The 14321-nt window shown below is 37.1% G+C and overlaps 1 protein-coding gene across 2 annotated transcripts in view; it reads right to left on the reverse strand.

Annotated features, from left to right (window-relative positions):
- Positions 1–829: 829 nt before the first annotated feature.
- Positions 830–14321, reverse strand: part of LOC113231719 (calcium-binding mitochondrial carrier protein Aralar1) — a 35235-nt gene continuing 21743 nt past the window's right edge. For both annotated transcript variants that reach the window (XM_026466202.1, XM_026466201.1), the window contains exons 7-14: positions 13470–13545; positions 12933–13141; positions 9923–10003; positions 9403–9615; positions 6697–6819; positions 5138–5240; positions 3484–3574; positions 830–1927 (exon numbers count right to left, since the gene is read on the reverse strand). In XM_026466202.1, coding sequence (XP_026321987.1) covers positions 1762–1927; positions 3484–3574; positions 5138–5240; positions 6697–6819; positions 9403–9615; positions 9923–10003; positions 12933–13141; positions 13470–13545 — 1062 coding nt within the window. In that variant the 3' untranslated portion in view covers positions 830–1761. The remainder of the gene's footprint in view (positions 1928–3483; positions 3575–5137; positions 5241–6696; positions 6820–9402; positions 9616–9922; positions 10004–12932; positions 13142–13469; positions 13546–14321) is intronic.

A 14321-nucleotide genomic window follows, 5' to 3' on the forward strand; every position in this document is an offset into this window, starting at 1 on the left:
CAACCCTGTCTACGGATTGCAATTTGGGGATAGCAGACGAGATGTCTGAGAAGTTATTTCCGAACTGTAAGCTGTCCCACGCAGAAAAAAAACAATTTGAAGTGACGTTACCTTTATGGGAAATGAGCGATACGTCAAAGCTGTTTTCTTGAATATTCTGTTGAGATCTTATTTTCCACATGTGTATAGCTCAAAACGACGATTGGATATAATTCGCTATATTGCTGACTTAGGCTTAGAATCTGAACTTATAAGGTCCTTGTGCTTGCACAGGTTATAGTGCCCTTCCCGTATACCCAAGTTAAGTCAAACTTTTGTAGAAGTATACGTGACTGTTAACAATAGTACAAAAACTCTAGCTGAAATTATTATTATTTTTTTTTAATTTAATTATATGGTGGGAGCTTTTTATTAATTTTACATAATTCGAGTTCTTGCTTTTTCGCGATTACATACTATAATCACATCCCGAACACTCCATACAACACTCGAAAGTTAGTTACCTACTACTACTACATACAGCAGGGTGCTATCTGCACACGCGCAAATGCGTGCGTGAAGTGGCAGGGTTATACATCACTGTCTCGTTCTATTGCGTTACGTAATCAGAGCGGCAACATAGCGAAAATTGTAACGCGAATCTGTTATCTATGATTCTACTAATATAATCGTAATAATTACACATGTTCCTTAGGCATTTGTATCGATATAATTTTATATTTTTCATTAGTTCATTATCTAGAATAATATTGAAGATTTATTAATTATATTATAATATATAAATATATTATTAATATATTATAAACCACATAAAATATAATATTTCGGGCAGGTATTTTTAAATAAGATAGCCAAAGTATTTGAAATTGCGTGTCCAAGTTTATCGTTACCTCGTTATTAATTAGGATATCCATTACGTAATATTTATCGGTAATACAAATTGAAAATTCGAGAACCCTTGTGTACTTGCTCACGAAGTCGGCATCTCGATGGCGTCTCATTATATTGATATGATAAATCTGTATTATGTATTACTGCGGGGTGTGGTGCGGTATCTAAATCTTGGGAGAGGCGGAGAGTGTCCGTTCTCGTTACTTTTTTGTTTTCTGCTATAATAACACTTTATAATGTGTCAATCAACGATAGTCTGGTCTCAAAACTAGTGAATTCCCTGTACTATGAGTACCAGAAAAACGGACACATGACCATACCCAATTTTGAAAGTTAATTTCCCAATTTGGCCCTACCGGGAATCGAACGCGGAGCCTCTATATCCAGCGCCCACAATATAAGCCGTGGCCGTTAGAGTGAAATCTGTAATCGCGTGTATGTTTGGTTGTTTGTTTTCAAAATGTGCAAACAAATGCAAACAGTCCGAATCCCCATATGACTTTGATTTCAAAGTTACGTACATTCGTGAATATTTAGCAGCAATACCTTTAGTTAACAGTGAAGGAAAACGTGAGAAAACTTCAACTAGCATTGGGTAAGTGTGGAGAACTGTGGTCTAAGCCTCGATGATATAAATAGAAGATATAACATAGACAAGACTCAATATACAGTCAAAAATATCATAGCGACTTCTGAGATGTTGCGTATAATTAAGAGATATGACTTCTTTAGAAGGTTAGTGGATTTGTTAGTCGCCAATTTCCATAATTCGAATCTCATAATTTAAATTTTTTGGCGAATTAATAATTTATTACCTTGCCATAAGGTTGCACTTAAGCTAACCTATACAATAATCACATTTGTCCCGTTTTATTGCGGGGGTTTGGCGAAGGAGAATCTGGGTAGTGAGATACCGAATTTCGTTTCTAGACCCGTAAGTACCGGGATGGCTACTTGATAGCCTCCTATGTGATGGGGCTTTTTCTTGACCTCTTCGATGGGCGTCGCTACGTGGAGTTCTGAACCGGTTGGTCGACTGAAAATAGAATTAACAAATTAGCATTATAATGAAAATACAGACGATATTATTAGGGGGATGTATCCACTAATTAATGTCGACAATTTTACTACGGAGACTACATAAATCACGATAAAAATATTAGTTATTGCATACTTGGATCTATTACAAGCGGTAAAACGTACAGGTTAAAAGTACATACCGGTAGACATAATTATTTTCTACATATTACTTTAAATGATAAGCAAAGTATAATAATCTAAAGTACCAAAAAAAATATATTAAACATTTTTTATACATGAAAGTAGCAGTGTTTCACGTTAGTCATATTGATAAAGCATCCAAATATAAAAGAATTATGTACATAATTATCATAATAATAATATATATATTTAAATATATTAGACAACATCACATACGTTGCTCTGATCCCAAAGTAAGTAGCTAAAGCACTCGTGTTATGTAAATCGGAAATAACGACGGTACCACAAACACCATTATTATTTTTTATTTTTACTTCTGCATGATATGACAATAGCTTACAACTACTTGTAACATGTATAATTAATAACTATAACTACATTACTAGAATTAGCTTCAGATTTATAAAAAAGAGATTTGTAATGTATTATATATATTGACTATGTATTGAAATAAAATTAGAACTTTGACTGTTTTGTGCATGTCTACTGACATTATTTGTAATTTAATCAATTTAATTCAATCACTATAAGTATAATTTTGCATGCCAAATGTGGTAAAATATGAGCTCTATTTCTCTACTGTGTTCCATCTTTTGTTCACCATATTTTAAGCAAATAAATTTTCATTTTCACCCAGATCCGAGAATATAGTTTTTTACACTGACACGGATGGTGATCGAACCCGGGCACTCAGAGATGGCGACACCATAAAAACCAGTGTGCAAGCCACTCGACCCCAGAGGCCGTCAAATATATCATAATAAAGTGATATTGCAGAAAAAAATTAATGTGTTAATTGACAGCACAAAAGTTAACTTTTGTGCTGATAGCCTCAATTACGTTACGAAAGCTTATACACACTTATAAGAGCCTATACACACTGCGTATTTTTTACGCGCTGATATATACGCGCTGTAGTCGCGCGCATGTACCGCGAATTTTGATAACAGCTTGTTTTAATTTTAGTTTTGTTTGTTAATTTTAGTTAGTTTTAGAAAAGAAGCAACTACATGAAATTCTAAGTGTGAATTCCACTGGAGTACATAAGTTTCTTGCTTGCAACGCCCTCAATGCGCGCGTTTGAATCGAAACGCCTCTGCGTCGCGTTTACTGCGTCGCGTTTACGGCACCGTAAACGGGCGTCGTCGTCGGTAATTATAAAATACGCCGTGTGCAGACTTTAAGAATTCAAGGTAAATCAAAGTACACTGAAACATGACTAGTCGAAATACATTTGCAAACTAAATGAAACGATATACCTAACTTCACACGACACTATCGAGTAAAGCATTACCATCGTGCGTTACAGTCGTGTAATTTACATTCCATTTACAGTGATGATAGACGGCTAATGTAAAATAATTCACTTACGATCCTCCGAAGTCGACGTAGAACAGACGTTGAAGGATTTCGTAAGTAACCAACGTCACACCGAACTGCGGCGATGAACGGAACACGCGGGCTGCGGATTATAAAAAAATGATGTTTAAGTTGTACACGATGATACTTAGAAATATTACCTGATCTAAGGAATAATTATAGTAACGTACATACTCATAGCCCCGCACTAGGCAAACCCTGGATCGCGTGTACCATGGACACACACATAGACAACGTGTGAAAGTGAAAGTTTATTTCATATTATACACATGATGTAAACTACTTCTAGGCTATCGATCAACGCCATCTACCAGGGCACTCAGAAAGTTTTACGAAAAAAAGTTTCTTGTATGAAACACTGGCTAGTTATAATTTATTTTGAAAATACGTTTATTTACCAGCATAAATCCGATTCTTTTTTTGTTTAAATCTAAATTTCAGGAGCTTTATCGTGTAACTTAACCTAGTTTCCTGCCCAAAGTGACCAAACTAACCTAGTTTCGAGCTGGGAGCCACACAATCTCACCGATGCTCAGAAGCAGGCTTGCGTGGAATGGTGCCGCTAAGTTTGAAGCAGGCTCGTCTCGGCACTGTTCGGTTTGCGGATATTATTACAGATTAAGACTCTTGGATTTCTCAATACGATCCAGAAAGGAAGCAGTTGACGGTTTGGCTGTTTCAAATCGAGCCAACGCCTACCAAAATCAAACAATCGAAAGGCGCAGGGATGATTTTGGTCGCTAGTTTGTTTGATTTTTAAAGTAGCATTAATGCCGAATGGTATACTACCAAATGTTTCCCAGAAGTGTTCACTACTTTGAGTACCGAACAGGAGCTCCGCGAGTTTCTGCTTCACCATGACAACGCGCCCGCGCAGTCGGCGGTCAAAACGAAGAAATTCCTGGACTGTATACCGGTTAAACTTTTGAGTCAGCTCCTTACAGCCCTGATTTGGCACCGTGTGTCTTATTTCAGTTTCTTAAAATAAAAAATCAACTCAAAGGGATACAGTTTTCACCGCCGGAAGACGCGCTAAGAGCGTTCGAAGATGCCGATAAAGAGGTGTCAGAGGCGGACTGCAAAAATTGTTTCCAAAATTGGTTCAGACGCATGAAACTGCCCAGACAGTGGTAGAGAGTTGTTTAAAATATGAAATGGAAAAAAATATGCCCATAAAACATTATTTGTTCATTTTCGTAAAACTTTCTGAGTGCCCCACGTAGTTATAAGGCGGGATTTTGACCTTTTTCAGAGTTACCATTGGTAGTATGGAGATCAGCAGTCCTGTAGTAGTTATTTGTCCAAGGTTTGGTTAATAAGCGTATAGAGTTAAAAAAAAAGTATTATTTTTTTATGGATACATGCAAAATAGCGGCTATTATTACTGTTTATGAATAACGATGAGTACTCAAATGTCATTAACACATTTCCAAATTTGAGCTGAATTGCCGTAAGGGGAGCACGGACCAATGAGGCTATCAGCGCAGTAGGGGTGTACCCTACATTTTTTTTCTACAACATTACTTTAAATAATGCTAAAGTATCTAATTACTTTTATATCTGGTTGGTATTTTCTTAAACTTTTTTTCACATTTGCACTGATAGCCTCAAATGAGATTTAAAACAAGATACATTTATTACTCACCTGTGGCGCCTTTCCAGAACGCCCTGGCTCCTTCCTCGGCGTAAATTTTCCTAGTTGCATCAATCACTCCATTGTATGTCGTCTGACCAGTACGCGCGACTACCTGCGAAAAACATTTTTCACTTTAAAATAATTATTTAGCGTCGTCAAATGTCAAAATTAAAGGTTTGAATAAAATAAATTAATTAAGTTTTTCAAATTATACTAAAGGCCTATTTATGTCTGGAAATAAAATCATATTGAAAAGAGACTGAAGGTTATATTTCAGAACTCTACTCAATGCTTAAGTCAGGATTTGAGCAGACTTGAGTATGATTTCAAGCACTGGAAATACGACCCTAATGGCAAGGACTTGAGTGTGATTTCTAGTGCTTTGAATCATACTCAAATCCTGACTTGAGCATTGAGTCGAGTTCTAGTATACGACTATTATTGACTAATTAGTATGTAAAAAAGACTGATATCTACAACGGTCAGTTTCTTAGTTTCTTAACGTTGAACGACATCTAGTACACCACAAAAAATTTTCAGTTCCTACGTATACATAGGTCCACATTAAATTAGTTCACGTAATATCAAATGTATTGGTTTGACCGATTGGCAATAAAAAATTAACTACCTACATTATTACAAAAAATAAAGTAGATGACGAATGACGACTCATACTTGAAATTGTCTTTTAATTTGGTCGAGTATTACTATTTGACCGCAATTGTTTCGGACATCGGACAGAGAACGAGACAAGACCCCTAGTTTGTACTTTACACAATTGTCATAAAGTTCATAATGCTATGTACAAGTTCGTTACAAAAATTCGCTTCCATTCCGTTCCGCATCGATGTAAATTAAGCCTTTAGATTAAAATGCATCTCGAGATCTCAGCAGATAGGCAACAAATAAGACTCATCATGATTCTATGGCATTTCTTAGAACAGTCCCATATTTTCTAATAAGTTCTGATTATTGTACCCTCCCTGCCCTACCTTATGGTTATATGGAAAAGGCACTAATACTTGTGCAAGCAACACTGCAGAGGGACCAACTCAGTTAGGTCCTGACAGCCCGCTGACGCAGACTTCATCCGATTCTCAAAAAGCTAGTACCTTGTGTGAATGCTTAGAACAGTAGGTGTCATATAGTCTGCTTTCACCTTTTTTTATTCAACTATTTATATTCTAGTCAGCCTCCGTGGCTGAATGGTTACCATATTGATCTGCCACGCAAGAAGTCTCAAGTTCGATTCCCGGGCCGGGAGACATATTTGTATTCCCTCCTGCATTTATATTTGTCTGCCCTCCTGCATTTATTTCTCACGTGAGTTCGGGTGTAATTTGTGGTTGTCTATGTACGTCTCCGTGGCATCCGCGACACAGGGTTTCCCCAGTGCGGGGCTATGAAAATGAAGTTTGAAAAAAAAAGCTTAATGAGCTGGAAAAAGGTTTATATTCGACGCCGACCAATACCGCCTACCTGACATCATCCCTTCGATTGACACCATTGACACCCACTACTGTCGTCCTTTTTACAACTAAAGTTTGTTTTAATTAACACTGTGTTACCTGTAAACGCGTTTTAATGACGTCAGCCGGTGTGACCAGTGACGCTGCAGGGACGCCAGCTATAGCGCCAGACGCGAGCAGTGTCAGAGGGTGATTGTACCCACTTTCATCCGCCATTCTAGCCTGAAAACATAATTTAATTAATGCTGAATGTCATGAAAAATCAGGAAATAATAAAAATAATTATAATATAAATAAATAATAGTAATCATCAACCCATTATACGTCCCATTGCTGACCACGGGTCTCTTCTAATGAGAGGGTTTAGGCTATAGTTTGCCATGTTTGACGGTCTGTGGTCTCTGTGGTCGAGTGGCTTGCACACCGGGTTTCATGATGTTGTCATCTCTGAGGTCCCGGGTTCGATCCCCGGCCGGGTCAGTGTAGAAACTAACTTTTTAGTTTCTTTTTATGATACCAGTGATGGGACGAATAACTTGTATGACAGGCGGGAAGCAACACGCCTGTCAGGCAGAGCTTTTAAATGCAAAGATCTGAGGGGCACTGCGCGGTAACCTATCACAAACTCGAATTTTTTTTTCCCGAAATAACATATGTTCGAATTTTCATTACACCGAATTATAACGAAACCGTTGTTCTTTCAGGATATGTTGGATGTTTATTGCAAAGACACGATTAGGTTCGGTTAGGTTAGGTTGAGTTAGGTTTAAAAGAAAAAACATTTTCCTCTCAAAATTACTTTCGAGGTTATGAAAATTCGATGAAACGTTATCTCTGGAAAATGTCATTTCGGACTAGCCGCACACACAGGCTGTGGCACTTTTGCAGTCTGGACTTAGTCAGCGTAATGTAAGTACACAACTGCATTTTAGTCGTTCCGCTGTTGAAAGGTTATCCATCGGTACTTAGAGACTGGCGGCGCCGTCAAGGAAGACCACGATTTCGAGTGACAATGGAAAGGCAAGATCGATTTATCTTCACAACGAGCTCACGAAATCATCAACTGACTTCAGTACAGATCCAAGAACAGCTTCGAGACTTTTATGGAGTGGCTGTTAACGCTAGAACTGTGAGAAGGAGACTTAAGGAACGTGGTCTAACTCCACGTAAGCCAGCGAAAGGCCCCAAATTGACACCCAGAAAGTGAGCTGTGGCGGGGAGGAATGTCCACCGAAGGCAAAACTGCGCTAGAGGTTGTAACGGGGCCGTGGCTGCCACCATTAAATGCCGACAGATACATTCGCCAGTGCCTCGAAATTCATGTAATGCCATAATTATGTAATGCTGGCTTTGTAGGCCGAGATTTTATTCTCATGCATGACAACGCAAGAGCGCATACTGCAAGAGTCGTCACGGAACACCTTCATGACGTCGGTATTACTACCATTCAATGGCCAGCACGAAGCCCGGATATGAACCCAATAGAACATTTATGGGACGAACTAAAGAGGCGTGTTCGAGCTCACCACGCAGCCCCGCAAACCTTACCGGAGTTGAAAGTTGCCATGGAAGAAGAATGGGAGAACATTGCATAGCACTTCATATTGACGTTAATTAATTCTATGCCAAATCGCATGGCGGCCGTTGTCAACGTTCTTGGAGGCAATACAAGTTACTAAATAGACAATTTTTTCCGATAAGCCACTGTTCTTTAAAATTTCTTTACTAGAGTTTCATTTGACAAAGGTGAATTCAAGACTTGTGACACTTAGGGTCGTATTTCAGAACTCTACTCTATGCTCAAGTCAGGATTTGAGCAGACTTGAGTATGATTTCAAGCACTGGAAATACGACCCTAATGGAAAGGCCTTGAGTATGATTTTCAGTGCTCACTGCAATACTCAAGTCGTGACTTGAGTATTGAGTAGAGATCTGGAATACGACCCTTAAACTCGTTTTTCCCTGGTTTCAGAAATCATCAAATTTTCAACAAGGACACACGGAAATGACCTTTAGTAAACCAGCTTCAAAATTGCATTATTAGTTTTTGATCAATCAAACATATTTTTAAGTTTAGGGCATTTAATACTAAAATACTAAAGTCCGGGAGCGTATATACGTAATTAGCCGCCCGAGCTTTAACTGGATTTTTACCCAAAGCGCCGTGTTTTAATCCATTTCTGACCAAATTCGGCGTGGAAATGGCGAATACGAAATATGGTATAATTGCATACTTATTACAAATTTCGATGTAAAAATTTGTTTTTAGACGAAAAAGAGCCAACTTCACATAATACCCACCTTGCAATCCTGTGGATTCTCATTACTAAGGATACACTTTACGATTGGATTTCTACGAAAATCGATTCAAGCGAATTTTATGCAGCGAGTTTTTCAATCGATTTAATTCGATTTTCAAGCGAACCGATTCAATAGAAAGGCAAATCGAATCGTTTAAATCAGAAAGCAATAAACATTTTGTAATATCATTAAATTTGAACAACACTCCGTTTAGCTGTAAATAGTTTTTGCCCTCGATTTTGGGCATTAATGGGTTTTGACCCGATTTAAACCTGGCATTAACAAAGCGCTGGGTTGAAACTTGGGCGCTTGCCCATCTCTGTACGTAATTTAAAAATTAAAGTCTAATATAGTGCTGGGACGTTGTTGGTAATTTTACAAATAACCCTGTATAAGGCGTAACAGATGGCGCTATGTACTCCCGCGAGTTTTGCCCACTTGCTGCAGCTGTAAAGCATGCTGCATTAGCATTCCAGCGCAGAATAGTGTTTCATAATAACTAACCTTCACATGAGCGTAGGCGGGGAAGTAAATGGCACTGAAGGGCATGTCGCGCAGTAGACACGCCCTCGCACCTTTGTAAAGGCCAAAAATGCCCAGATCCTTCATGACAGACCATGCGCGGACTTTACTGCCCCCAGCGATCTCCCCAGCTACTTGAAGACGGATCTTGACAATTTCCAAAGGGTTCGTGAAAATCACTTGGCAGCCACCGGCCTGTGAAGAAAAACAAACAATTAATACTAATATAAGCAAACATGTAAAGAATTTCAATAAATAACAAAGGTTTATTGAATGAACGTTACTATTCGTAGTACTGTAGATTAAAATATTAGAAAAAAAAACGCAGCCGCTGGTATTCGTCAAGGCGACGACTGATTGGATCATTTCAGCGTAATGTTTTACTACTTTTTACGTCGTCTATTTTACTCGCTCGAAGGCAGACGTAAATCTATATTACTCAATTATTTAACAATTAAAAGCGAAACTATTAACAATAATAATGGTTAAAGTTGTTACTTACAGCTCCACCAGCTAACACTTCGGCATACAGTGGTATATTTCCCTTCTTATCCATAAATTTGTCTCGAACGAAATCATTTACCTGAAACCAACATTGATTGAGTGTTGTTTTCATAAATTTTGTCTCTGAAGAACTTGGATTTGTGAGGAAGAGTGGTTATTCATTCATTTCTTGAAATGTATTTATATTTACCTATATAAATACTGTACACAATTTACCCTATGCAAAGGATGGTCATGACTTATCGAAAAGAAATTCATAATTACTAATATCATAGGCCAATAACTCAACAGGACTGAAAATCCGTACTACATACTATTTCCATACTACAGGTTGTCACTCTAGAAAAGACAAAATTCCGACTTATATCCAAATGTCGCTGATCAATAGGTGGAAAGTAGATTATATTTGTAAATTGCCGTGAACATCAATTAATTCCTCTTTAATATGAAAATGTAAGATGTCTGTTTTATTTCCTTGCAATATTATTCAAATATTGATCACGAGTTAAGATTATTTTCTGAACTTTGACAAAACATGCATGTCAATAGATGGAACTGTGTGTTGTAAACAACTTGTAGCGAAACGCAGCAGTCTCTATAAATCTTTTTTGTATATACACTTCCGGACACATAATTCGAGCCACCGTTAAACGTCTTTTCCATAAGTCATTGTTGGGAATTTGGATTTGTAAAACCGGGGAAAACTTTTTATTCCATGATAACACTATTTTTGTAATCTAGCCCTTTACGATAAACATGCGAGGTGGTACGAATTATGTGTCCGGGACTACATTTCATAGTCTCGTAAAGTTTTATATTTAAATTCTAAATTTAAATGTGATTGTTTTTGTTTCGCGACGATTTCGCGGCGAACCTAAGAACTCGATGTGATTGTTTTGTTTTGCTGTTTTGTTTTCATGGCTACGTGGTTTGTAATAAAATTAATAAACTGTAAATATGGCCTTGCTCATTCGTTGTTAGCACCCACCCTTTAACCCATTGATACAGTCTGCTATACTAATTTATAAAAAAGTAACGCTTCCTAATAAGGGGCGATGGAGCTAATACTCAACAAAATAAAAAAATAGCTGGTACTATCCATTAAAATTTGCGCAATTAACGCCATCTAGATTTGTTCGTTATCACAAGAAATGAGAGAGTGGCTTTGAAAAATGTGATTTTTGTAGCAGTAGAGCTCCTTGTGAAAGAGTTCGTCCAGTGAGGTACTGCCACCTTACCTATTTCTGCTGCCAAGCAGTAATGTGAACATTACTGCGTTCCGGTTTCGAAGGGTAAGGTGGGTCCCGTCACTTAGTATTATACAAAAAAATTGCAGCTTGTCAATGCAAAACAAAATTAGTAACAAAAATGTTTGGTTCTCGTCGCGACATCTGGTGTACGAAACATACATACCCGACTAAGTTGTCTAGTATCGCGATTAACAATCCTCTTCAATTATTGGTCCATGCTAATACCAAGACTGTCACATACAGTGTTGAACCACATTGAGCATGCGGGATTGTGCTGTTGTACAAGCAGCTGCATGCGTCAGACTGAAAAACAGTGCACGCGGAGCGTGATACTCATACAAGCTGCTCTAATGCAGTTCTATCCTATAGTTAACCTCACTTGCAACAAAAAAAGCGACAGTTAACGAACAACGGAAGAGGCGCAATTTACACTGCCGCGGAAGGGAATGGAAGAGATTTTTTTGTAACCATAGCATAAAGTTATGTCAATTGTGTAACATACAAACTAGATCGCACTGTCTCTAGAATTCTCGCAACTATCTTTTTTTTTAACGCACACAATCATAGCCCCGCACTAGGGAAACCCTGTATCCCGGTCACACACATAGACAACCACAAATTACGCCCAAACTCACTTGAAATAAATGCAGGAGGCCATACAAATATTTCTCGGAGCATCTTGTTTAGACTTATGACATCCATGAGGATTTTGTGCTTCTCATACAAAGAAAAATACATTATTTGTCAACACGCTTCAGCACTGTGTCCAAATATACGTCTGTTACATGTTATTTTTTATCTTAACACTTACAAGCGATGTACGAAACCCACTGTACCGACGTAGCATTAAAATCCGCGAGTAATAAATAGGTCCCAGATTCCACGAACACCCACAAATCTAAAAAGTGTTACAAACGACGAAATGTTTTATATATTCTAACAGTGTAGAATAGAGGATTTCTTTCGAAGAAATAGTAATTTTATTATTATTTGACGTCGTTGTATTTCGACAATGTTTTATGTTTATTTCTTTTTCCTTACACTATTTTGTTTTATATTAATTATTGTTGTTTGTATTAGTAACGATCACGAAATAAATGTTTCTATTCTAGGTTTCTATAACATGATTGATGCTGATTTTGGCAATGAGGATACATAGGTATCTATGGTTTGTTTTTTAAGATGGAGTAAAATGACGGTTCATTGCGCAATAGTGTTACCTGATTGCGAGCAGCTAGTGATTGCAGTCCATAAATGTTCTATCGACAATCGATTGAATGTTGGTCACGCTTATGCAATAAAGTAGCCGAACTTGTTTCATTTGAATCATCATTGGCCCACTATTCGTGCAACCGTTGGGGACAGGTCCATTTCGATTGTCAATTTTTGTAAGTTCATACATACAGACTCTGCATTTAGAACCATGTCTATTACAAGTACAAAGAGGAGACATTTTTGAAGTTTTTCATTTAATTTAATACAGATTATCAAATGCGCCTATTTTTATTAAAATGTATTAGAATAAAAATTGATTTTGACTTCCTTCGGCCCACCGTCAACATAAGAATATTCAATCAGTAATATTACGTCGCAAAATTCACAATTCAAGACATTTTTGGCAAAATTTTACCTTCTTTCACAATCTATCTGTCGACAACAACTACATGACTATTTAATATTTTATGAAAACTCGCAACCGTGTGAATGTCATTTTACTCCGTCTTAAAAAAATACTGACTGTAAATAAATTTCACCTACCGTCAGTTTAATAGCTTTTTCGGGGGCCACGCCAATCAGTTGCGGCATTAGGCCTCTATACAGCCCAAATACGCCCTCGTGTCGTATGACCTTCTTGAAGCAGTCAAAGGAGTTTCGGTAAGCAATTTCGCCGACAAATGACCCGCTGCGCTGGTTTTGCATTCGAGTCTTTACTAAGTCGATGGGGTATACAGTCGAAGCACCGACCGCTGCAACGGTGAAATAGGTGTTAATTTAAGTGTCACGCATTATCATTAAATGTTATTCACCAGAAATAAGTTAAATGGTATTTAGCAACACAACCATATTTTAATATGATTTTTGTAACTTTACTCAGCAACGAAACTCTGCTGGTACAATAATTGTGTATAGAGCAACAGATTGATTGAGTGCATTTAGATGATACAAGGTAACAAATAAATATTTGTAATTTTTATAGCAACGTACCCATTATTTCTACGAAAACATTATGAAGTTTATTTACATATTCGAAACCAGAAAACATATTGACAAAAGATTTTTTCAATTTTCACTTACCACCAGCGATAGAGCCGAGGGTAAATCTGTAAGTACTCTCCAAAATCTGTATAAATATACTTCGCTCTTCGGGACTCTGAAACAAACAAACAAAACATATTTACTATATTCTTCTGTTAATAACAAAAGTTAGGACTTCAAACTGTGTCTTGGCATGTTCATTAGTGTTAATATATAGGTAGTCTAATAAAAAAATGGAAATGTATATTGTGTGGCTTATGACAGTGAAAAGTGGAATAGCAATACAATATCAGCGAGATATTTATGTTCCGTATGTGATGTTGATGTTATACAGGGTGTTACAAACAGATTGAGTATTGACTAAAATGACTCCCCTTAAATTTTATGTAACAGCGACGCCAGGTTATTACATTTTAAGTTCAAAGTATGTCTTGTGCGTTGCACACTTTTTAATTACACCCTGTATATGGGCAGTTCTCATGAAATTTCGAAATTCGTGCTTTCGATTTTTATGAAAATTTTTAGAAAGAATTTGTATTTATTTTTAGTCAATTTCATAGTACTTATGTAAATAGTTTTTGATGACATATTGGTCCCCAAATAAATGACTTTTAAGAAAATGTGTAGGGCAGTCAGAACATTTGAGGGTGACGGAATGGCGGAGAGGAAATGACGAAATCAAAATAAACCAAGAAAAATAGCTATATAAACTAACTTTTAGGCTTAATATTTTGTGTAAACTTACTGCTACTAATAACTCGTCAGAGTGAAAAATTAATAAACAAAATCAAATGCTTCTTATAAAAACATATATATTATATCATCATATAAAAACTTCTTTTTATATGATGTGAGGGAATGACTGTCAAAAAAAATGTATCTTTTAGAATT

This window comes from Hyposmocoma kahamanoa, unplaced genomic scaffold (assembly GCF_003589595.1).
Source record: "Hyposmocoma kahamanoa isolate Upper Pololo Valley unplaced genomic scaffold, ASM358959v1 66, whole genome shotgun sequence".
Classification (NCBI taxonomy): domain Eukaryota; kingdom Metazoa; phylum Arthropoda; class Insecta; order Lepidoptera; family Cosmopterigidae; genus Hyposmocoma; species Hyposmocoma kahamanoa.